General features: G+C 38.9%; 1 protein-coding gene across 1 annotated transcript in view; it reads left to right on the top strand.

Moving 5' to 3' along the window:
• The window catches only part of SCIN (scinderin), a 48,222-nt gene extending 23,539 nt beyond the window's left edge, over window positions 1–24,683 (top strand). The window contains exons 5-16 of the mRNA XM_039711315.1: window positions 9,957–10,049; window positions 11,217–11,349; window positions 13,130–13,218; window positions 13,419–13,634; window positions 14,732–14,853; window positions 15,037–15,127; window positions 17,533–17,703; window positions 18,192–18,369; window positions 18,823–18,944; window positions 20,601–20,678; window positions 21,955–22,015; window positions 22,975–24,683. Of these exons, the coding sequence (XP_039567249.1) occupies window positions 9,957–10,049; window positions 11,217–11,349; window positions 13,130–13,218; window positions 13,419–13,634; window positions 14,732–14,853; window positions 15,037–15,127; window positions 17,533–17,703; window positions 18,192–18,369; window positions 18,823–18,944; window positions 20,601–20,678; window positions 21,955–22,015; window positions 22,975–23,108 (1,488 nt within the window). The 3' untranslated portion in view covers window positions 23,109–24,683. The remainder of the gene's footprint in view (window positions 1–9,956; window positions 10,050–11,216; window positions 11,350–13,129; window positions 13,219–13,418; window positions 13,635–14,731; window positions 14,854–15,036; window positions 15,128–17,532; window positions 17,704–18,191; window positions 18,370–18,822; window positions 18,945–20,600; window positions 20,679–21,954; window positions 22,016–22,974) is intronic.
• Window positions 24,684–25,208: the final 525 nt, after the last annotated feature.

Here is a 25,208-nt window from a genome sequence, read left to right as displayed (position 1 = left end):
AGTCATGCTAAGGGCAGTTTTGTTTGTTTTGAATACAGAGGAGTGAAGGAACAGTGGAATGGGTGATGCAAGAGGAGGAAGAGGGGTAACTTTTTAGAATAATACTCTATTCTAACTTTCTGTGTACTACAAATTCCCGGCATTTGTTAGGGATTAAACAATTGTTTAATCATGTAGCTTGTACGCAGTTTTACTCAAAGGCTACATGTTCATCAGCTCTGAACTGCATGTAACTGTCAGGCCCAGCCTGATCTGTTCACAACCAAAAAAATGTCCAAGATGAAAAGTAATGAAGTCCTATCTATGGCTTTGGAAATATGTAAAGCAAAGTGATGTCTTTTATTATCTAAATTGAGACAACTGGAGAAAAATAGACATTATTCCAAGGAATTTAGTGAAATGAATACTAGAAATGAATTTCAGTCCCAGGGTAGAGGCAATATTGAACAGTCACGTACAAAGGAAAATTAATGCATTGAGAGAGGGATGAGAACAATGGAAGTTGTACCAGATCCTAGTGCAAAGACTTAGTAACCCAGGCACACAGAGCAGTCAACTACATTTTAATGAGAATACAAAGACTTAAGAAAGCTGATGCACGGAAAATAGCAGAACTACTAGCTGTAGTTTCTATTAGTAGTTGTATTGGCTACTCAAATGAACAGACAGCTTTCTCAGGCTGCTTTGAAACTATGGGTCAAATTTACCCCTCAAGAACACAAATATGCTGCTTCACTGGAGTGATTTTGGGTATAGGTAGGTGTCAGCAAGAATTTGGGTCCTGTCATTTTGATCAGTTTGTTGGATACAACTCAAAATAGTCCAGGAGAATAAACCTGCAGGGATAAAAATCTTACACATGACTGTGCACCTTTCATAGCAACACCTGTTCAGTCTGAGGAGTGGCAGTTCACCGAACATTCCAGTGTTTAATTAAGCTTTATGATGGCTGTGAAAATGGGTACAAAGTGCAAACCCCTTGCCCTTCAGAGTGCCAGTTTCAAACTGTCAAAACCAGGAGTTCTTTACAGTGTTGGAGCCTATCTCCTTCATTAAGGACAATCCCTTTTTTGATGCAAATTTACATGTAAATGACTAAATTACACAAATCATACTCAGACAAAAACTTGCATGGCCTGGGTTCCAGTACATCTTAGCTGCTTGGCACTAGCTGAGCATTTGGCCCGCGTTTTTCCCAGACCCAGGTAGAAGATCAAGAGGAGTTTGGCCAGAGAATGGCAGAAGCTGGTAAGGAGGAATCTTCCTAAAGGTTGAGAGTTTCCCATAATATTCTTCAAGCTGCAGTTTTCAGTCTTGGCTGCCTGAAGCCAGGTACTTAAATGACAGGGAACTGAATAGGAGCTGCAGGTGGCAAACACATCTGTAAGCCAGGCTTCTAATTAGGTCTCTAAATATGGATTTCAATGCCTGCATTAGAAATTTAATTTCAGAAAAGAAAATGTTCAGGTGTATCATACTGCATGGCATGAGCTAAATTCTTTATGAACAACTCTACTGGCAGGTGGTTGAAAACCTAATTTCTTATGCTGGGAAAGTTGCTTCTAAACTAGGTATTCTAGGGAATTTCTAAGATCTTAATGATTTTCTGGAAGTGCTTATGATCAAATGTGTCTCATTTGCATTCTTCTGGGTGAGAAAACCACTCATCTTTGTTATGTTTCCTTCTTTAGCAGATGTAGCACTCGCAGGGCTACCACATAAGTCAATTGTAATCTTATAATTACATGTTAGAATATGAATAGAGTTTGAAATGCTTTTTTTCCTTTCTGTGCTATACTACCAAGAAATCTATTGGTGAAAAAGTACTATAATTTTCACTTATTAAATGAGCATAATTAAGAGAAGGTCAAAGTCAAGAGATGTCAGCACTTATCTCCACGTGGGATTGTTAGCTCTTATTTCAAGGTACTTTCTTGCAACAGGGGACTTTCATGGAGAAGACCTGAAAGGGTAGATTTTCTTTGCTGTATAAAAAGTTCTGAAATAGTTTCTTCCTGGAAATCCTGCATCTCCCTAACAGAAATGCACCTGGAAGGGGGTTTTTTTCCTGTTTTGTTTTTTTTCTGTAGGTTTGTCTTCTCCCAGCCCCATGGAGAGCAACTGGGTTCTGTGTGCAAGGTTACCTTTGAATTTTCCTTAGTGAAAATTCTGTAGTGCAGGAAGAACTCAGGGAGGAAAAACTTTGTACATTGTTTTGTTGGGTTTTTTTTTAAAAGAACTCCGCATGTGCACAGATTGCTGTTCCCTGTCCAGGCCATGTAAAACTGGAATAAGAGTCCTCTCATGTTTGGGCCAGAATGAAGCACAGCCGTATGGAAGAAAGCATCCCATGTGTTGGGGGATCAGTTCAGTATTTTCACCACTACAGTGTGTGATGCTGAAGAAATCTGTAAGTATAATTATTGCAGGTACTTCAGAGCAGGCTGTTAGGGCCAGGTTTTCTGTGTACACAGCTGCCTGTGACTTTGTATTGTCTGGCTTTACCTTTAAAAATAAAAGGTAGGTAAATTAAAATGGATTTAAATACTGCAGTAATGAGTGCTGCAGCTTCTCACTCTGAAGAACTATAAATCATAGCTGCACATTTTGGCTCCTTTACACAGAGTTTTAGGACATGTAGGAACTTAAATACATAAATCTCTTAGTGGAGGACACCTAAACTAGCAGGAGGAAATTATTTTCAAAGAGCTAAGCAGGATATATCTCCTAGACAACCAGGTGAAAGGAACATTCTTGCTCCCTGTGCTAATAAATATTTAATTTATTTCAAGCATCAGCAGGAGTCATTAGAGAATATCTGTCAAAATACTCTCTGAATTGCTTTCTTAGAGTCCAATCTGTGCTCTGTCTTGGACCAAAGAGTTTGGTGTCCTACCAGGGAGGATCCCCTGGCATATCTGGTCTGTTTGCTGTATGGCACTGGAAATGCTGAGCTTGTGAATACAGCCAGCAGTGCACTCCAAAAATATTCCAATGCCCTGAGTAGCTTTTTCCACCTTCCCTGCTCATGGTCTAAGTGCTGAAACACTTGCTGCAGCTCCTCTGTCACCCTGATGCTGCTGTGTGTCACAGCTGCCTGCTGCTCTTCCAGCTGCTGTGCATCCCCTGGGAACACTGATTTCCTAGCAGCCAATCGTGGGCTGCTGCCTCCAGCTCAAGCCTCATGGAGTGTTTGCCACACTCCTCTTTTCACTCCCATATCGGTGTGGTCCAGCCACAGCCTTGGGAGCAGCTGCAAAACTGGAGGCACTTAAAGAATGAAAAGCTGAGAGTGTTGTGGGTTTTGTCAGATAAATATTCTTTATGGCTGAGGCTCCCTGTTGGCATTAGTTACTGATTTATTTCATTATTATCCAACACATAAGCATGCACTCTCACGTAGCACGTAAGATATTTTATCCACAAGGCCTTCAAACAGAGATCTGCCAAGCTGCAAAGGCTTCAGTGTGTACCTCAATTTATGTTCCAATAAAGCAGAAAAAATGGGAAACTCAAGTACACGTGTGAGTGTCTGCAGGCTTTGGGTCCTGTATTTAATACTACTTGTGGTGTCAGAGGATGATGTCAACAAAGGAGTGAGATTAAAAACTTAGGTAGAAAGAATTAGTATAAATGCAAAAAGATGTGGAGGTGATTGTCTAGTTCATTTTTAATTATGCTGCTGGTAGGCAGGTGCTGAACAGCTCAATTCCCTGTGTTCTTTCAGCAGCAGTAATGATTAGAAAATGACTGCTGCGTTTCATAGTTACTGCCTTTCACTCTCCTGGTTTCTTAGGCACAGGATCACTGTTCATCTTGGAGACATCCTAAAAGCCAGGTATTTGAAGATAATGTAGGCTGGGGGTTTCCTCATTTCATGTACACCCAGTCTTCAAGTAAATAACTAGCTTAGATACTGCCAGCTGTGCAGTCCCAGCAGGACAGAAAGCAGCCTGTTTTACCTTGCAGACAAACTATCAAAAAAAAAATAAAATTTGTACTATCAAGACTGATCCAGACACCTTTTTGTGAACATGTTATCCAAGGCCAGTTTCATAGAACAGACAATGTTAGAATATTCTTATCATGTGAGTAAAGGCTTTCTATTCAAATTATCCCAGACAGATATGCAAAGTTGCAAATATTTTATTAAAAGCTGCCAAAGCCTAATGCCCTATTTTTAAGCAGTTAATCACAGAGCTTTGAAAAAAATTATAATTTGCATTTGAAATTCCTGAGACAACAAAAACTGGCTAAAAATGTAGGCCATAATTTGTGCATCAAAAGTGCCATGAGCAGCTGATGTGTTTTGCTGTTTTATAGCAATCTGAAGTCCCACAGAACAGATTTAGACCTTAATGCCAGAAAGTCCTTTTGATAAATTACATGGTAAATGCCAGAAACTAACAGCATGCCAGAATTATATATTAACATAAACCATCCTTTTGCCCATTTCTCAGTGCATTATGGCTATTTCTATCTTATTTTCAATCTGTGTTCAGGAGGGTGGGAGGTTGCCTGCTCAAGGTGAGCATGTAATGAAATCTGTTGTTGCTGGAATTGCTAGTGAGCATCTGTTTCAGGCAGAAACCTGGTGAGCAGTTCAGTGAAGGGATAAGTTTTTCCTGTTGGGGGTGTAATTTTTTGTAAGACAATGCATATTTGTTCAAATTGATGGAAAGAGTTCCAGGTTACAATAACCAGTAAAATAAGCCTGTTTGGTTATTCATTATCTGACAAATGTCAGAAGTCATTTTTGTCTGGTCCAGAATGTCCTCAGCAGTGGTTGTGCTCTGTCAGAGGAACCAGTAACCCCAAACAATTAAAAGTTAAACTGTGGCTATTTACTGCAGCAGAGAGGCCCTAAAGCCACCTTTGCCTGAGGATCCTCTGTGCTGGTACCCAGGGTCAGCCAGGTGGTTACTAGCCTGCATCATGTTCATCCCTTCCTTTCTCTGATGGATTTTTTTCCTGCTTAATACATGTTTGAGAGAATACTTACTTCAGAGAGATGTTCCTTGTAATATTCTTCTCTGCTTTGAAGGTTAATAAAAATCTAAACCTTTATCTACCAATGAGCTCATACTGTGGCTGTTTTTCAGACCTGTAGTCCTGCACAGTGGCTTTATTCCCTGCCACAGCCTACACGTGTACCTTGAATTTGTGGAACAGGATATACTTGCTTGTGTCAAAGCATACAGGAAAGTAAATTATGAGCTACTACCCTGACTCTTTTCCAAAAGAAGTAATAAAATGACATTTAGGCAGCTTTAAGCTGTGTAAATTTCCTGCTTTTCTTTCTACTGGTCTTAGCTTATAAAGGTGGTAGTTTGAGTGGTGGGAGTTTGAGTGGTTTTGAGATTTGATCTTCAGGATCACAGCCATGACAAACAGTTCAGTTTCAGACCCAGAAACCTAACCCAAAGTGTGTATATGAAGAAGAAAATCAAACACAATGCTAGTGTACACAAGTTAAAGTGTATAAAACTGGTTTTCTTTCTTAATTGACCTTCACTTGACATGCTGTTCAGGTATTGTTTTCTTAGGTGGATTTTCAGCCTCACTGAACTCCTTAAACTTCTTGCTCCCATTAAATCAATATCAGCTATTTTATGATGCAGAGCTGGCTTCTCCAGTTATGAAGAAAATATTTGCCAAATTTCTTTTAATTGACTTCATTTTAAATTATTTACCTTGTCACATTCCTTCTGATGAAAAACTTCTTGTCTGTATTTCTTCTTTTTTTAAGGGTGGAGTTTCATTTCTGAGTAAAAGCATTGGCTCATATTGGACTTATCTGATGGGGTGCAGATATTTACAGAGAAGAGCTTGTGCACATGCAAATATGAAACAGGTTTTGCAGGCAGGATAAGCTACATTGCATTTACCACAAGTGAACTTGGGCAATTGTAGAGGAACTGATGTTCTGTTGGTTTGCATAATGGTAGTCTTGTACTGACCTAAGAGTGTCAACATAGAAGTCTAACAGAACTTAAAAACCCCAACATTTTAAGATTAATGCAGATTAACTTCCTGTTATATGCCTTCAGACAAGATCTAAAGGTATGGAGTTAATGAATACTTCTGCTAAAACAATGCTAAGCCCAAAGAATGAAGACGGTGGGGCATGGATATGCTTTCAGGGCCCCTGATTACTCTTTCTATTGCTGTTACTGTAGTAATGAATAATGATAATATGATAAACATAATAATGATGATGATTTAAAAAGCGGTTTCAGGGCCTGTGTGTGCAGCTGTACATTTATGAGATCTAAGGTGGGAAGTTTGCCAGGGTGGTTGGGCATCTGGGGAGCAGTGTGGCTAGGTTGTCTTGTGTGTATCCAAGAGAGCATTGCTATTTCCAGGTGGATTTTTGGCTATGAGTTCTTGGCATGTTTGTGAGTCAGGGTCTCGCACCTCAGAGCACGCAGGAGAGCCAGCCTGGGGCTGTCAGCACACTGTGTTGTTTGTGCATCAGAATTGTTTTGGAGGTTTTTTGGTTTTGGAGTTTTTTTCCCTTTACTGTAGATGCGTGATTAAGCAGAGCACTAGTGAGTACAAACCTCTGAGAGTTTTGTTAACAGAATTCTTTCACTCTCTTATTGGTTACTGAAAGTGAAGTGTCAGCATATGGTGTTGATTCAGAGGAGCAGGCTGTCTGTGCAGAAAGGATTATATGAGCATAGTCCTGTGTAAATCACTGCCATAGGATTTGTGTGAAACTGAGAGTATATGTATATGAGTATCAGAAGATCCAGTGTCCTTCAAATGGTCTGTTGGTATAAATCATTTCATTGGGGTACCTTACTGCAAAGCTTTGGGAGCCTGCAACTGCAGTCTCAGCTAGAGTGATCTGTTTTCTTTTTGATCTATCACATGGGAATTATCTGTAAAAAGGGAGGTGCCCCAGAGAGCTATAACTGAGCCAGAAGATGCTTATGGAATGATACAAGCCAATTTCAGCATAGCAGTTAGCTGTTGTTTCAATACTGTTGTAATCTTACTCATAAAACTATTAATTTTCATAACATGCAGACATACACATGTGGAGCCATAGCATGGGAGTCTGCCTTAGGAGGAGTAAAGACAACTTCTCTGGAAGGCATTTCTTTGGGAAAGAACATTATTTCAGCATTTTTTTCATGCTTTGTGTTTAAGTATGGAGTTTTTCCTTCCATGATTTGTCTAATCCTCCAAGACAAGACAAACTGACAACAAATAAATGCATGTTGGAAGCTGCATAAACTGTTCCTAGCAATAGAGATGTGGACTGACTATATATATTTCATACAATACCACTTAATGTAGTGAGTATATATCTATATGTATGTATGCTACATGTCTTCACAGTTGGTGTCTTCACAGGCCTTAGGCCATTTAACCTTGTTATCATCTTCTGATTTTGATACCAACATGTGCAGGTACCACTAGTGATTCAGCTCAAGGCATTTTCTGACAGGTGTGTTGGCTGCACAGCCCTCCTCACAAGTCCTAGCTTTTCTTCCCTGGTGTGAGGAGAAGCACGTTGTGTCTTTCTTAATGCTGATCACCACAATGCCAGATCTACAAGCAACTGTGGCTTAAAATGCAGGAGAAGGGGACACTCTCAAGGCCCTTCTCCATTTGTTTTTGTGCTCTTCTGAGCAAAAGAATCACAGAAATTAATAATTTGTATTTTCTGTTTGCCTGTGCTGAAGCACAGGGCTTGAGAAGCTAGGCAGAGAAGCTCTCTTTGGCCAGAGAAGCCGCTGTGCAAGCTGCTGTGCAATGAGCTGAGGGGTTTCCCTGGAACAAGAATGTCTCCTATCTCTAACTGCACCTGTACAAAGGGGGTTCTAACCCCTCTCCCCGTGTCAGTACCCATGAACTGAGATTTCCTAAGACCAGCTTTGTGAGTTTGACAATAATTCTCTATCTACTTCAGAAAAGCATTTCTGCATTTGGTTTTACGACAGCAACTGGTCAGGCCAGCAATCTAACCTGTGATGGGCCCCAATTTAAAACCCAATTTTTAAATTATAGGGGCTGCTTACTTTAATTGCCACCAGAATGCAGCACCCAGACCTAGCTGTAAATAGAGAGGCTGCTTCTGTCAAGATGCTTTCACAAACACCAACAGGCACTATTTGCTTTGAAACATTCAGTATGACACTTGCATAGTTAAAAGAAAAAAAGGGATTTTGTATCAACATGCATGACTTACAAAGATGCTGCAAAATAATTGTGCTGCCACAGGTATTCTATAGGCACAGCAAGGGAAAACACTGACTTTAACTGTGTCAGAAGCCAACATTTTTGTGGGGTTTTTTGGGTCTTTTCTTAGTTTGTTTTGGAGGTTTTTTGGGGTTTTGAGGTTTGTTTTTTTTCTTTTACTGTAAATGCCTAATTAAGCAGAGCACTAGTGAGTACAAACTTCTGAGAGTTTTGTTAACAGAATTCTTTTACTCTCTTATTGGTTACTGAAAGTCAAATGTTACAGAACCCTCAGACTTGTTCTGTGTTGTTCAGGTAAAGATGTATGCCTGTTATTTGGCATTTTGTGACCCTGGCATTACAAAGAGAGGTAGGTAGGGAAACATTTTTAGAAACCTGGTGCCAGTAAAGTGCATATGCCCGTTGTTGTAGCTGTTCACCAGGTGGCACTCTGTTGTGGACATGGAGCCCAGCTTGGCCTATAGAGCAGTAAATCTGCAGCCATGTAGTGTAAATTCAGGAAATGCTGACTGACAGCTACTGAAGAGCTATGGACAACATCTTTCTTAAACAGGACATTGCTTTCTTGTATTCAGCGAATCACAGATAAAATTTTCTAGCTTAAACTGCAACAATCACACTTGAAAAGGCTATTTTTTTAGTTTATTGTATTTTACTTTACTATTTTACTGACTTTACCAGGTAAGAAAACTCCACAGATGGCAGATTTCTGTTAAATATTTATTCTATATTGTTTTTCTTTCCAAATTGTTTGCAGCTGTGTGCTTTGTTCTGCTTCCCTGTTATCAAATATTTACAAGGCTTTTTCCTGTGACTCCACATTATATTGCACAGCATTTTATACAGCTAATGCACAAGTTCACAGGAAGGCTGGTACTGCCCTTGTACTTTGTGGTAATATTTAGTCTCTCAGACATATCAAATACTACCTTCACTCTGGGACATAATTTCATAGGAATTCATAGTATTCTGCATGTAACCTTTGGATCCATCCACATATATGAGTCATTAGGGAAAGATCATCAAGAAAGGGTAACTAGGACTTAATAATGACTACCTGACTTAACATATTCTTGATGAACCTCTGTAAATTTCTTGTAGTGATAGTTGTTATAATATTGCCCGTGGTGTAAAACTATCACAGTAGTTTAAATTGATATTCTAGTAGTAGAGCAAGAAAATGTTTTTCTCACACCGTAAATTATTTTCAAGACCCTAGCTAAATTTTCCCCTTAAAATGGGATTAAGAATCTGTAATTTTGAAGATTAATGAACTCATCATATGATATTTTATATTGCTAATTGAATTACTCTATAATTTCAGCTAATATATTTCATTCTGTCAGTTTTAATTTTAGTATTGTTAAACATTTTAAGAGTAATGCCATTCCAAAAATTACAATATGTGCTTGACAACAGTTCAGAAGTTACTGGGAAGAAAAAAGGAAGACAGGTAAACACACACATAGAATAGGATCACATACACCTTTCTATGTGTATTTTGTAGTGTATAGACAACCAGCAAATTGACCTGAGGAAAAGACATAATGTAGGTATAAAGTTACTGGAGATTTTAAAAAATTATCTGTATGTTTGTGTTAGTTATGAGTTTGGCTTTAGATTGTCTCATATATAAAGATGATCCCAATTATTGAGTTTCTGCGACAATACATTAATGTACAGATGTTTATGCTGCAGCACCTACTCTCTCTCTGCATTGACTTCGTAATTCTCTTATACAGGTTTTAGGGAACAAGCCAGAGCTTCCTGAATGTGATGATGATGACGATGAGCTGGCTGATATCACAAACAGGAGAAGTGCTAAACTATATATGGTAAGTTGTTTATTTATTTACTTATAATTAGGTATGCTCAACAGTAGTCATGCTTTTATTCATTCCTTCCTCATAGATAGAGTTCTGTCTTCATTTACAAAACTGCTCTTATTTTAGTTTATTTCCAGCCAATGAACAAGTTTCTCAAAGGATGTCAATCAAGACAGTCTGGGTAACTTGAGGGAAAAAAATGGATTACATTTCTGTATGCTCAGGAAACAAGTTGAGCATGGCCTATGAACCATGCAGAAGGCCTGCATATATGATCAGGACCATTGAAGTAAAACATAACTAAAGAAGGGAAAGTGAATTTTGAATCCTAAAAACTCTCTGAAATTTCTGTGGATATCTGATAAATTAATGTAAGTACACAGGTCCTACTAACAGAGCTCTGTAAGCTGGATTTAAATGTGTTGCAGTATAACAGTGAGTGTCAAAGGCAAGAAACAGGTATGTTGAGCCTTCAAAATAGGTATAATGATTGATTTTTATTTGTTGTGTACAGTGGTAATTTCCTCTTTGTACTTCCATAATATAAAATGCAAGATACAATTATGTGTTTAAAATTAATGTTTAATTATGATAGGACTGATAGAAAAGTAATTACAATAGTAATAATCTATTTTCAGTAGCAATAACTGGTCTTTTCAGCTATACAGGAGTGATTTTTAAAAAGTTTTAAAGAACTACATGAACTTATAGTGGTGGTAGAGGTTACAAAGCAGATTCTGGAACAGGTCATACATTAGAGTTTCCAGTTAAAGAACAGCAGGTTATAAATGTAGGCAATTCACCTGTTAGTGTCAGTGTAGGACTATTTTATTGTGGTTCCAAATGCTGTTGTTCAGCATGTAGCTGTACCTTTGGCTTCAGTGTGAGTTGCTTGGCAGCAGGGACCATACTAGTGGAAGAGAAATGGATTTATTTTAAGAAGTTGCGAGACAAGGATCCAGCAAACTCCCTAAAATTAACACTACATCTCCCTCTATTGGATGTAAAATGAACTGAAACAAAAAATAATCATTAGCCTACTTGCCAGCAGTACACAAATTTCATATAGCCAGTTATATAGGAATGGCAGCTCATTGTTATATAATTTCAGAAGCAGAAATTAATTTGTCAATAAAAGCCAGAGTTGATCTAAATTTGAAATTACTGTTTTCTTAGGTGTCAGATGCAAGTGGATCCATGAAGGTGTCCTTGGTAGCAGAGGAAAACCCCTTTTCTATGGCTATGCTTTTGTCTGAGGAGTGCTTCATTTTGGACAATGGTGCTGCCAGGAAGATCTTTGTGTGGAAAGGTAAGAGGTCACTTGTCCTGCACATGCAGAAGCTATGCAGAGATCCCTAAGGAGTTGACACAACACCCTTGGGAAACTAGCAAGAATTTAATACTGGCTGGACACTGTACCCTGCACACAGCTCTTCCCTGGTATGGGCTGTGGACAAGGATTGCTCACTTGTGCAAGGACCTCAAGACTGAGTCTTGTCTAAGGACCCTATTTTTGAGATATCTGTAAGCTTGGGTGATGAAATGCTTATCTAAATGGCAAGTGCAAAGCAAAAGCACAAATAATTCTATGAGTTCTGTATACTGTCATCAAATCCCTATCTCCTGGGACAAAGTCTGGACACTGAACATTCCATTTGGGTAGGTATCTCCACAGAGGTGTGAAATTGAAAGGTCCATGTCCAGGGCATAAATTAAAAGCGTGAGCTTGCAAATACTTTAGATATCTATTTTTTTCCTTGCAAATATTTCCCTGAGGTATCATCAGTTGGCAATTGCTTTGTTGTCTGAATGTTTCCCTGGAGAATACTACTACTGTGGAATTAGGTCTTGACACCTTGTAGCTGGATTGCTGTAGTGCTGACCTTAAATACAGTGCCAGTGCTGAGTATCTCTTTTTTTTTTTTTTCTTTTTTCTTTCTTTTTTTTTTTTTTTTGCTATAGCAGCAGGAGGAGATTTTTTGGTATGAAGAAATGTTGGATTTTTTTTTTTTTTTTTTTTTTTTTTCTTTCTTTTTTTTTTTTTTCTTTTTGGTCTGAGGCAGCTTATTAGTTATTCTTTGGAATTTTTATTTTGTTTTACCACATGCAAGACTGAATAATTACTTGATAGGTTTGTCAAGTCTCTTAAGTCAGTCCAGGAAGCATTGTAAGCATTTTGTTTGAAAACATTAGGGGAACATTGTGCTCAGATGGCCTATGTCTGTCTATCCCCCTGATTTCCAGTTGTCATTCTATATGACAGCTCCTGAAGAACCAAGCCAACAGGGTCAGGCATAAAATAAATAAAATGTGATTTAGGTATCCTCACTTTGCTGCTGCTGGTAAAAATAATGCGTGGAAAACCCCCATTAGACTGTGATTCTTACCTTTGCACGGGAGACTGCAGCTATGATCTCTGCTGGAAACCTTCAGGCCGCTAAGGTGAGAAGTGTGAATTACTTCGGAAATGGTCCCATTCAAAGTCGGATACAAATGAATACCTTATCAGAGCACTTGATTAGACTGTGAGGTCTTTGGAATGCAGTCACTGCAGCCTGCTGGGACACAGTTCCTGTGGACGTGTCAATCCCATAGTGTCAATCTAACGCTGAGCAAGGCTGAACAAGGAGCAGTGCATAGGGAAATGGATGAATTGCAAAGCCCAACCAGACAAAACAGGAGGTTTTTTTACTCTTTTGCACTGACTAAAAAATTGGAGGCAGTTCAGCTTTATTGACCATATTGCAGCCTAGCAAAGGAAGAGTCAGAGAAAAGACCCAGTGAGCCAAGCCAGTGTTATTAACCAGGTTTTATTTTTGTGGAAACACTAAGTAAAACAAAATGCCCCCTTTTTCTCTCTTTTTATTTTTTCCCTTTAAATTAACTGTTTCCGAACCTACCAAAGTAATGCTTTGGCCATTCAGCTTCAGGAGAATCTTCTTGCTCATGCTATGTCCAGCATTTGTGTTTATTCAAGACTGAGGGAAGAGCAATGTCAAAGAGAACCTGGCTTGAGGACTACTTGTTTTTGAAGGTTCTGTGAGCTTATTGCCCTTTCCAATGTATTGTTATCCTTCTGTTTTAATCAGGCAAAAATGCTAACCCTCAAGAGAGAAGAGCTGCCATGAAGAATGCTGAACAATTCATACAGCAGATGAATTATCCTGCTAACACACAGGTGCGATCTATTTATGGAGGTGGTACCAGGAGAGTTTGAGCTCTGTTAAAAAACATTGTTTTTAAGTCAGTAGAAAAAATACTATTAAGGGCTTGTAAAACATAAGGGCAATATTTCACATATAATATAGAAAAGTTTCTGTTTGGGTAACTGTGTCAGTTCTGTTTTCCTTCTGTTTCACGTGTCTTCCTTCATTTCAGATTCAAGTCCTTCCTGAAGGAGGTGAAACACCAATGTTCAAACAGTTTTTCAAAGACTGGAAGGATAAAGATCAAAGCGATGGCTTTGGCAAAGTCTATGTCACAGAGAGAGTGGCTAAAATTGAGCAGATTGAATTTGATGCTACCAAATTACATGAGTCTCCACAAATGGCTGCCCAGCATAACATGATAGATGATGGTTCAGGGAAAGTAGAGGTAATTTTCATGTTGTAATAAATTTTTTCTTATTTAACTAATGTATTCTTCTACTTGTAATGGGCTAAACTGCTACTCTGTGTTTTAATTTTTACACTGTTGTTTAGATTAGCACTATATTAGTGGAAGTGTTACTTGTAGCATCCCAAAGATACTTTGAAGTAGGAGGTGAGTATCAGCTGTGTGCTGGGGTAAGTCTTTTGGTGCTTGTGAAAGTCATCAAGAGAAATCAAACACCAGAAATATTACCCCTTTACACAATACCTTGTAAATATTTACTTTAAATAGATTCTTGGTCTAAAGGAAAAACTTCAAGCTCATATCATCTTGAAATCTGGAATGGGAAGACTTGCACTTGGAATCAGAAATCCATTCTATGTCTTTATGTAGGTATCCAATCTGGTTTCTAGAGGAACCTTTGTCCCTAGTGTGTCTCTCAGATAGCCTGGACTTGGAGAGAAAAAGAAGACTGCACAGTCTTTCTAAACCTTTCCATATCCCACTTCAGGACTATCTTTGGACTACACAGGGATGGCATGGCATTGCATCAACATGGCCTGTTGAATGCAAATTGCATGTTGGGCTTCTGGAAGAAAAAGAAGGGATGAATACCTACAATTTCATCAGTGTATTTTCTAGGTTTCTGACCTCACACTTGGAACGGTACATAGGCTTGAGCAGCCAGTTGTTAGCTGAACTGGGCTGTAGTGAATGAAATAGCAAGAAATCTGCTTAACACCACATTATCTGACTGCAGTGTGCCTCTCCAAAATGATATGTTAGTTTAATGATGGATCATGATGTTGTGCCATGTCATATTGTCACCTTTAGGTGTTAAGAAAGTTCAGCATGGTGTTGTGATCATGTGTGAAAAAAGCATCAAGACAAAGAGAAATGTATTGCAGCCCCTTGTTGATGGTCCTCATTAATTCAGTGAGCGCAGAGTGTATTTGCCTACTTCATGAATAATCCTCCCTGTTTCTATTCAATAACACTTGGGAACAGAAAGGACACTCAAGGGATAAGATAGCAAGACACTTTGTGAAGAGTCTCAGGATGAAGTTCAGCAACCTCCTGTGATTTCCCTGTTTCCCCAGATCTGGCGTGTGGAAAGCAGTGGCCGAGTTCCTGTGGGACCTGAGACATACGGACAGTTCTATGGGGGTGACTGTTACATTATCCTCTACACTTACCCTAGAGGGAAGGTCATCTACACATGGTATGTTTGGTTGCCTTTGCACAGACCTGCAGTGTGTGGATATTATTTTATGTTGACTTTATGTTCTTTTGAGTAGAACATATGTAAATATAAGATTGTTCACTGTGAGTTTGTCATACAGCACAAGCTCTTGTTTACTTTGAAGCTAAATTTAACCATTGTCTTTCTCCTTGTCTTCCTCAGGCAAGGAGCCCATGCTACAAAAGATGAACTGACTGCTTCTGCATTTCTGACTGTTCAGCTGGATCGGTCATTAAATGATCAGGCTGTGCAGGTTAGTCTCTTTTGGATAAAATCCAACAGATCACTTGATACATGCAAATTTTGATTAGAATTGAAAGGAGGAGCTAGCATTTAAAGACTGGAAATGGCAATTGCTCAGGTCTGTATCAAGCCAAGCACCATGGGATCCTGTTAAAGTTGCCAGAGATTGCCCATTTGAATTGTCCTTTCTGTATGCAGTTGTCCAAAAAAACACAGATATGCCAGAACCTAAAACTGCCTTTCTGTTTCCTTTGATTTCCACTGTTTTTAAATTAGGTTTCAGTCCTGCTGAGACTTACAAACCCTGTGCATAGCCAGTGGAGACTGAATGATAAGACTGTCTCAGGGCAACTCACTCCAAACAGGTCAATAGTGTGGCAGGTCAATAGCCATGTGGGAGCTCCCTCGTCTCCTTTTGATTGTGGAGGAAGTTGTGATATTTAGCCCAGACAAGACTCCTGACTTTTAGAGGGCCAAAACTGGGAGAACTGAAAGCCACATGAAAGATAGAAGAGGAAAGCCTGCTGGAATTGTGCAACAGGGTCTGGCTATTCCTTGCCTCGTATGAGAAACATACTTTTCCCATCCCATAGTGCTTATAGCTCCATGAAAGCAGGATACACATCCTCACATGCAGAAATGAGGTGTGCAAAGCAACTAAACTGGCAGCTGGGTGTGAGTAGATAAGTTAGTCCTTAGCTTAATTGGGTGTGTTCTCCTTATATCACTATTGAGAAGGGGCAGGTAGGTGAAGACCTGAGAGTGAGCTGTAAGATGACAAGGGACAAGCAGAGATTTTCTATGCAGCAGAAGATAATTCTGTGATTCGTATTTCTTAATTAAAAAGCAAAAGGCTTCCCCCACCCACCAAGATAGAGTTAATTCAGTTGGCAGCCCATACTTTTAGCCACTAATCAGTTATGATTTCTGATTGAAATTATACTAAGGAAGGATTAGAACACGTTTAGATAATTACTGCTTGAAATATTCCTAACAAGTGCTCTATATTTGGACTGTGTCCAGCCCAATGTGGTCCTGCCTCATACCTAAGGCTAATGTTAATCTTAAAGTAATAACGATATTACTACTATTGTTAACAATATTGTTAACTGCTGCAATCGAGGTGCTTAAAAAGTGTTTTTATTAAAGCTGAAGGAGTTCCATTTCACTGCAGTAGGCATGATTCTTAAAAGTACTTTCAGCCTGTAATGAGTTTAGGAATATATATCTGTACATATCCATATCTGTATATATATGCACATATGTGTGCATTTTTATGCAAACAGATAGAATATATTACCTGTGCCTGGCATGTCTATCAGCATTATTTGAAAGCTTTAAGTGTGCTATTTTATGTGGTCACTAGATGGCACAACAGTACAAGTGACTATTAAAAGGTTGAGCTTGCAAGAATATGTTTCACTGTGCTGTTTGGGTCATTTGGGGTTTTTTGAGTTTATTTGGGTGTTTTTTTGGGGGAGTCTTTTTGTGGTTTGGGGTTTTTGTTTTCCCATTTGTAAAATCCTACTGCACTTTGTCCCTTACAACTGTATGTGTCCTAGGTTATCCTTAGACAACTGCAACATCTATCTACCTGTGAAATAAGTAAAAGCACCTGCTTCTGCCCACCTGCAGCTACCCCTGGGCACCCCAGCTCTCAGCTGCCCCAGGCCTTACTGAGGTCTTTCCACTTCTCCTCTGCTGGCTACACAGCATGTCTCATTCCCTCTTCTCCCTTTCTTTCTGGGAATGAAAGGCAAGGACTTGCAGTCCTCTACCTTGGCCAATGGTACTGTTATAAAAGAAAATTAAATGATTGCATACAAATAACTTTTATCATACATTAACTTTAAAATAGTCATTCTTCGTAGTGCAATGTGGTTTCTTTAGATGGCAGTAGCATCTTTTACATCTGTAATGGAAGTTCATTTTCATCATCCATGTTATGCTCTGGATGAGAAATTCATGCTACTCTTTTTCTTCCTCTTGCAGGTAAAATACATATAGAAATAATGAATAAAATGAACAACCATTCTCTTCTGCTTAAATACAGTGCACTTAAACTTCCAAGACAGTTTTTCAGGAGAATTAAGTCATTCTATAAAACAGTATGAAATGACAGTTCTTTTGAAAATGAGTGATTTTTATAGCAGCCATTTTAATCAGCTAAATATTGTGTTGGAAGTTTGAATCTTGTCTTTGTGTCACCATGATTGACAAAAAAAAAAATCTCACAAATGCTCTAACTCTGTATGTCTGAAAGTATATTTTTAGATCTTTTCAACTTGCTATTTCTCATTTTTGCTAACACACTTAGCATTGTTGGCTAAGATCCCCATAGCTATTCGGCAAAGACCAAAAATAACCACTTGTGTCCTTTTGTTTATTTTATTGCATTTCCTTACATATGTACAGATCCGAGTCAGTCAAGGCAAAGAGCCTGCACATTTACTGAGCTTGTTCAAAAACAAGCCACTTATAGTCTACAAGGATGGGACATGCAAGAAGGAAGGTCAGAAACCTGCTCCACCAACACGACTCTTCCAAATCCGCAGGAACCTGGCATCCATTACTAGGATTGCAGAGGTAAGGTCACCTGCTAAGTAAAGCAGCCATTCCCAGTGGGAAATGAGAGAGCTGCCGTGAGCTTCCCTGAGTAATCTTGAGTAGTCATATCTGGTAGGAACACAGAACTCCAAATCCAACCCACTGCTCTACTTGATGAATCCACCCAATAAACCAAAGAGAATATGCTGTATCTGGCTGGAATCAGTCTGCTTCGTTCAGAGGAGCTGTAAGAATACACACAGTGAACAGTCAGCTAACAAAGAACAGACGAGAAGTCAGCAACTCCTATAAGATGGTCTTTCCTACTGCAGAGTCCTAAGTTTTGCCCTGCAAGTCAGCTCCCTGTCTAAAATCCTTCTCTAATTTGTATCAATATAAAACTAGGGAAGAACTGAAGACCAAAAGCATAGCAAATTAACATGTCTACACATTTTATATAAATATGCAAAATAGTAATTACATTATCTGAAGATTTGAAGAATAAAACAATTTCTTTTTTTATCTAGGTTGATGTTGATGCAGTGTCATTAAACTCTAATGATGTCTTTGTTCTAAAACTGCCAAACAACTCCGGCTACATGTGGGTAGGAAAAGGAGCAAGTAAAGAAGAGGAACAAGGAGCTCAGTACATTGCCAATGTTCTCAAATGCCAAACTGCTAAGATTAATGAAGGCCAGGAGCCAGGTTTGTATGAGGCCACATGGCTACTTATAGACAACTGAGAATACACAGCACTGCACGGAGACAGTTGGTTTAGATATCAGGAAAAAAAATCTTTACTGTGAGGCTGGTGAGGCACTGGAACAGGTTGCCCAGAGAAGTGGTGGATGCCTCATCCCTGGAAGTTTTTAAGGAGGGTTTGGATGGAGCTCTGTGCAACCTGATGTACTGAAAGGTGTCCCTGCCCATGGCAGGGGCATTAGAACTAGATGATTTTTAAGGTCCCTTCCAACTCTATGATTCTTCTTAGGTATGCAATTGATATTGATATTTTGACAAACTGCAGGAAGTACTGTAGGAAAAGTCATTCATCTTTGAGACAGTAAAGAGATTGGTGATTTCTGAAACACTGTCTAACAAGCTAAAACATCAAATGTTAAATCAGCTGGTGGATAAATTATGTATTATGTATTTTAGAGGAATTCTGGAAAGCACTTGGAGGTAAAAAAAAATACCAGACTTCATCACAACTCTTAACAAAGGCTGAAGATCATCCCCCTCGCTTGTATGGTTGTTCTAATAAGACAGGAAGATTTATTGTGAGTATATTACGGATACTTTCTGTTTAATTATATAGTTTCTGGTCTATTTTGCCTTGGAAATCAGTGGTCATTAAATGAATTTGGGGATCTGGCTTAGTTAGCCAGGCTTGGCATTAACTAGAGTGGACGTTTGATGTTTTAAGCTAACCAAATACGATGGATGAAAAGAATTACTACTGCAGAAGTTTGCATCCAGAACCTGCTCCAGCCTGGAAATAGAGGCTTGCAGATGCAAAATTTGCCCAGTTAAAAGCAATTTAATTCTTGCAAGCATCACCAGATTACTATCAGTTGGCTGAGAAAGAACAGGTCAGTGCCTTGCCTCTTACGTGTTTGACAGTGGTGGCAAGGAAAATAAACGCTGCTTGCCAAAAATCCCTAGCTGTCTGAAATTTTCCACAGAGATTTAAGATGTGTAATTATGCCTTTAAGGTAGGGAGGTAGGAAGACCTGCTTCCGTGGCAGAAATGCCCAGAGCTATGTACTGGGTATTAAGTCTGTGATTCAGGCTTAATTACTTACTGTATTCTGGAGGGCAGTACTATGTCACCAGTTGGCAAGGACACACTCACTTTTAGGTAAGGGACATAGCTGGCAGTCTCCTTAAGGCACAGCCCAGTCATTTGGAGAGGGATAAAACAAATAGGATCCTTTAATAAGGACTTCAAAATCTTATGAGGATAGAAAAGTGTATTCTTCTAACAAGCTTCTGAAATACTTCTGGGAAATACAGTAATAGGAACCAAACTCTCTGCAGTAGTCTGCTGGGAGCTATGGATTTACTTTTTATTTTGAATTCCCTCCAAATTCTGTGAAATCCCCTCTTTCCTGTAGCCTTTCACTAGTAACTGAATCACCACCATTAGAGGTCCCAGAAGAGGCAGGTGAGACCGCTCTGACCTTCTGGCCGCCGTAACACAGGGTGGGGAAAAGGAATGTCTTTCTCACCATCTGGTTATCATCCCTTTAGCACTCCCACATGACCACACATAGCCAAACCCTTGACAATCTTTTAAAAGTAGGAACCATTAGCTCCATTATTATCTCTCCTTCTCATACAGAACAATATTAAACTTCTTTCTATCTTCCTGCATGTCCTTGGAAGAAGTAAGCAGTCTGCCTTTTCTTTGGGGACTAATCCTCAATGGTTTAGTCAGCTGTAATGTCCCATTGTCAAGTGACTGGGAAGCTTGGTTGGGTGTGTATTTCATCTCTGAGCTCACCCACTGCAAACCAAAGCAGTTTCTTTTCCTAATTAATGAATGTAAGCTGCATGAATGTATCAGCTTGGTTGGCTCAAGGTTCAAATTTCTCTGTCTCCTTCTTCTGGCAGACCTCATTCCCAGCTTAACAATCGTCAACAATTATAATGTAGATATATCTTTGCCTCTCCTGAGGATATCTTACCAATTCTGAAAGTCCAAGAGCTGATTTTATAGGACATGCCATTATGTGATTTGTTTTGTTTGAAAGAAACACCTTTAACACATTTATCAAATCAATTTAGGGTTTGATCCTTTAGGAGCCAAAAGAAGGGTTCATCAACCTCTGCTCTTAACCTTATAAAAATGGGTTCCGTCTTTGCAAAATTGCATGCCTTGATGAATCATTAAAAACAAAAAAAACACCCTCAAAATGTGTTATCCTTTCTAGATTGAAGAGGTCCCAGGAGAATTCACTCAGGATGATTTGGCTGAAGATGATGTCATGTTGCTGGATGTTTGGGAGCAGGTGAGCTGTGTATCACTGCTTTTTGTGATAGCAAGGATAATTTATTCTTAATCGCTTGGTTCATAAGATGGGAGGAACAATCATCTTGGTAGATGTTTTGTTTTCTTTAAATTAGACCAAAAGGAACTATACTTTTTGAGCTATATGATGTGCTGGTGTTCACACATACCATTGAATTGCCAAGCATGTGAGACCATGGCAGGCACTTCTTATTTAAACCAATGGAGGCTGCAAGAATATAAGCCACAGCAGTGTCCTGAAAAGGTTCTCAATAGTGTTTTGACTTCATCACAAAAATGTATTAATTTTTTTAAAAATTATTTCATTAAATGTATTTAGAATCCACTAAATCCTTGTAGCAGGAGCCACCTACAAAAAGTCCTAGTAGAAAAAGGGACCAGCACTGGATAGACCCTTACAAAAATTTCTTCATACTAGAAAGTGAATGGAGAGTGACAGAAATAATCTCCATCATTACCCAGTTCACTGAAAACTGAAAATGTGGAGAGCTTTGAGAATGACAGGAAAACTCACTGCAGATTTAGAGAAGACATTTGTTTCTCACAGTATATTATCTCTACCCTTCCTCTCCTCTTGGAGGGAAAGAGGAGAAGGCCCACACCTATTTGTCTTCTTCAGCCTAACCCTTAAGGAACAAAAGGCTGAGGTTTTTGGAAATAAGAAGGAATGTCCGTGGTTCATGTGAAAAGGAGTGATGGGGGTGGTGGGGAAGAGCTGGATGGAAAGTAGTGGGGACATAGCGACTCAGATAAGAAGTCTTGGGACATGTAGCTGGTTTCCAAGCAAATCCTGGAGAGAAAAAAAAAAAAAGTGTGGGGGATTGCAGATCAAGGCTCTGGTTGCTGGGTTTTTCAGTTGGTTATCTAGCAGTCACCCAGGGTAGCACATGTCACAGGGCACAAATGTTGATGTGCACACAGAGCTCAAACCTAGGACAGTATTACTACCTGCACCCAAAGAAAAATTTCCTTGTAAAAGATACCTATGGAAAAGGTAATTAGAGATCCTTTAATCAGAATGAATAAAGGTCTAGCCTTCCATTGTCACAGAGAGCAGTGAGATTTCAGAGGGCATAATTACACTTTCTCACAAGGGAGAAAAAACCATCAGTTGTGGTTTGTGAGAGTTCTGTATCTCTGCAGTCTTTTCATAGCATATATTCTTTCTTCTAGAGGAATCAACTGTTTTGTACTTTACCAGCTGTACACAACATCCTTTTAATGCCAGGGGAGTTATGTCTTTCCTTTGTTTGCAGGTTTTCATCTGGATTGGGAAGGACGCTAATGAAACTGAGCGACAGGAATCCGTTAAATCGGGTAAATCCAATCAATTTGGCAGATTTCTGAGTGAAGTAGCATCAATATTACTTAACAAAGAGGAAAATATGATGGAGAAGAAATCTAGTTATGTTTACAGTGTCTCAAAGTGTTGCTGAGCTTATTAGGATTTCTTACAGAAGATGACTATTTTCACCTTTAAATGCACTTTAAAACTCTGTAAGTTTATGAAGGATAAAATTAATCAAGATAGCATTATTGGTCTGCAGAGCTTTTTAAATAATATGTAGGAGAGCCCTATGAAAAGTAAATGCACTGAAAAGAGAAGGAATTTAAAAGGAGGTCCCTACTGACCTGCACCCTCAATAATGCATCTAGAGAAAAGATTGCCAGCAAGTCCTTATAGTGCCACCCTTCACTCAGTTAAATTTGCAGGGGGAAATTCCAATTACAGAACAAACTGAACAAATCAAGACAATTTATGTGCATGTACCTCCTTGAAAAATCATGTATCATCCCTGGTGTGACTTAAAATGGCTGAGCTATTCTGACAAACTTCTAAAGTTCATGCTGAAAACCCTTGCATGTGTTTCCCTGGAGCAGCTGGGGTTACCTGGCTGTGTTTCCATATGTATTGATGTCATGTTGAGATGTCAGGGGAAACTACATTCACTGGCTTTTACATGGACAAATTGGGAACGAAGCTTGTGCATCCTCACAGCACCAGCAAATGCTTTCTCCTGTTTAAGAGCCCAAACCCAGTTGTATGGCAACAAACTGCTCAGAAAAGTAATCCTTCTGTCTTAACTTAATGGAAAATTCCTTCACTGCCGGCTGGGAAAAATCAGCCTTTACCTGATCATCTCATTGCCTTTGAAATAATTAATTGAATACTGTATTATAGCAGCTCTGTGTTCTTTCACTGTGGCTTTTAATATATTTTTTGTACCAAATGAATTAACTACTCATTCCATGTTTTGTTTCCTCTCTGTTTTCAGCCAAACGCTATATTGAAACAGATCCTTCTGGCAGAGATAAGGGAACCCCCATTGTAATTGTGAAGCAAGGGCATGAACCCCCCACATTCACAGGCTGGTTCCTGGCTTGGGACTCAAACAAATGGAAGAACTGATCTCTCCAAGGAGACTCCAGCTTCAAGCCAAAGAATGACCAGAGCCCAGCTACTTTCTAGTATTTTTAAGCATAAGCTTATGCAACAACATGATGCATCTGTTGTTACACTTTCCTGAGCTTTGATGTATTTCTGTGAAAAACCTAGGAATTCTTAGCACTGGAAAGGATAATTGATAATTGTAAACTGGCCAAATGGGGTGAGGGGGACTCTTCTAGTAGTAAACACAGCAAATACTACTAATCTTTAGTCTTAAAAGAAAGAAATACATTTTCTTTAATCTACTGATTCCTTTAGAGAGAAACTGTGGGTCAGATTGTTTTAATGTGCTAAAATGGACCAATTCCATCTTCACTTAAAAATCCAAACTAATGCCACAGAAATTCCTTTGGATTAAGGTCAAGATAATAGTGTGCAGACTTTGGCCTGATAGAGGAATAAAACTATCCATTTCAAGGAAAGGACTGCACCTGATTTAGTTACTGGCCCACGTATTAACTACACTCTTTGAAAATTTCAGATGATGTCTGATCCACAGTGGGAGATGTAGTTCACAGGGGGCAAATAATGGATGGATATTTGGAGAAAGCTGTGCTTAACATGTTTGTTTACCCTGTTAATACTTATATGTGTGGAGCTTTACACTGAATACTGTCAGAATAAGAAACTGACAGAGGTTTTTTTGAGGGACTGTCTAGCGTATTGTAATGCATTCCTTTAGATTTATCTCTGAACCAGCTCCAGCTCCACCAGGTCTTTTTAACTAAAGCTCTTAAACACGGTGTAGTGCACTAGTGCTTTGAAGTGGAAGCAGAAGTAACAGCTTTGAAAACACATACTCTGCCTTAACCAGATTGCTCTTAAGCCATACTTCACCTCAGCTGCCTTACTCAGCAGTGCTCAGTTCTTCAGCATGCAGACTGTTACCTTGTCAGGTGCAGGATGTCTTTCTAATTTTATCTGCAGGTGTTAGACAAATATCAAGCATGTCAAAAGCAAGGAAACCCCTGGTTTCGGTAGCATTTCTGGGAATTTGCAATGTGAGTATGCACCATAGAATGTGGCCTTCCTTTTTCTCTCAGGCACACTTACTTGAGCTTTTTTTTATTCTGGTGAATTTAAAAGTACATTTTCAAAGTGGCTTTTATTTGTAACTTAGCCAGAAGAAAATCTATTTAAGGGCAGTGGGAAAACTTCTTCAGATCTTTAGCACTGCTTTGATATCTTATCCAGTAATGCTTGTTTTAAACAATAGTTTGTACAGCTGTAAATCATACTTTACAGCTTTTTGTGGCTTTTTAATGACAGCATTTCAGCAGTTTTATTATTCTTGTAAGTTAGGTTGGAAAGTGAAATTTTAGACATTTTTGTATTTTTTTAACATGCTTGGGATTTTAAATCAGGGTAATGCAAAAGAGCTAATTTAGTCTGAGCTCATAATATCAATGACAAAAGAAGCTAAGAGATTAATTATAGGAGTTAGCTTTAAACATTTGTTTAAATGTGTGCTAATATAGCTGGGCTGTATCTGAATGTGATTTCATTTAAAATAAAGTTACAAAAACCAGTATTCTATATGCCAAGCTGATCTTCCTCTCTCTGACATGTTGTAGGGAAGTGCTTCCACTGGCATATAGCAAGATTTCCTGAAAACCTAAGTAGGGACTGCACTTCCTTTTAAATGGACAGTTCAGTCCACTTGTCCACAGTACTTGTTTTGACTTTGGTGCCATTTTACCCAATGGAAGCTTAACTCTTCTCACCAACTTGACAATTACAAACCTAAGTGAAAATTGAAGAACTGGGTGCTTATTAGGTTGTTATTTTCATCTTTAAGAAAAAATGCCATTGTTGTTAATCAAACTCTCTGGTTTTATAACTTTTTGCTTGCGAAAATAATTGAGTTCAGAAATAACTACTTAATAAAAATAGGAGGAAATAGGTTTATGTTTATTTTTAAAGGATACATCTTGTTTCTTATTTGTGAGAGTAGATAAGATGTCCTTCTCCTGCTGGAAGGAGCACAAAGACCTTTTCAATGCCTCAGCCACTGAGCAGCCTGTAATTATCTGATTGTCGTCTTCAACACATGCATATGAT

This window comes from Passer montanus, unplaced genomic scaffold (assembly GCF_014805655.1).
Source record: "Passer montanus isolate IOZ18808 unplaced genomic scaffold, ASM1480565v1 scaffold10, whole genome shotgun sequence".
Classification (NCBI taxonomy): Eukaryota; Metazoa; Chordata; class Aves; order Passeriformes; family Passeridae; genus Passer; species Passer montanus.
The sequence above is the reverse complement of the archived record's forward strand: the minus strand, read 5'-3'. Positions and strand labels throughout refer to the sequence as shown.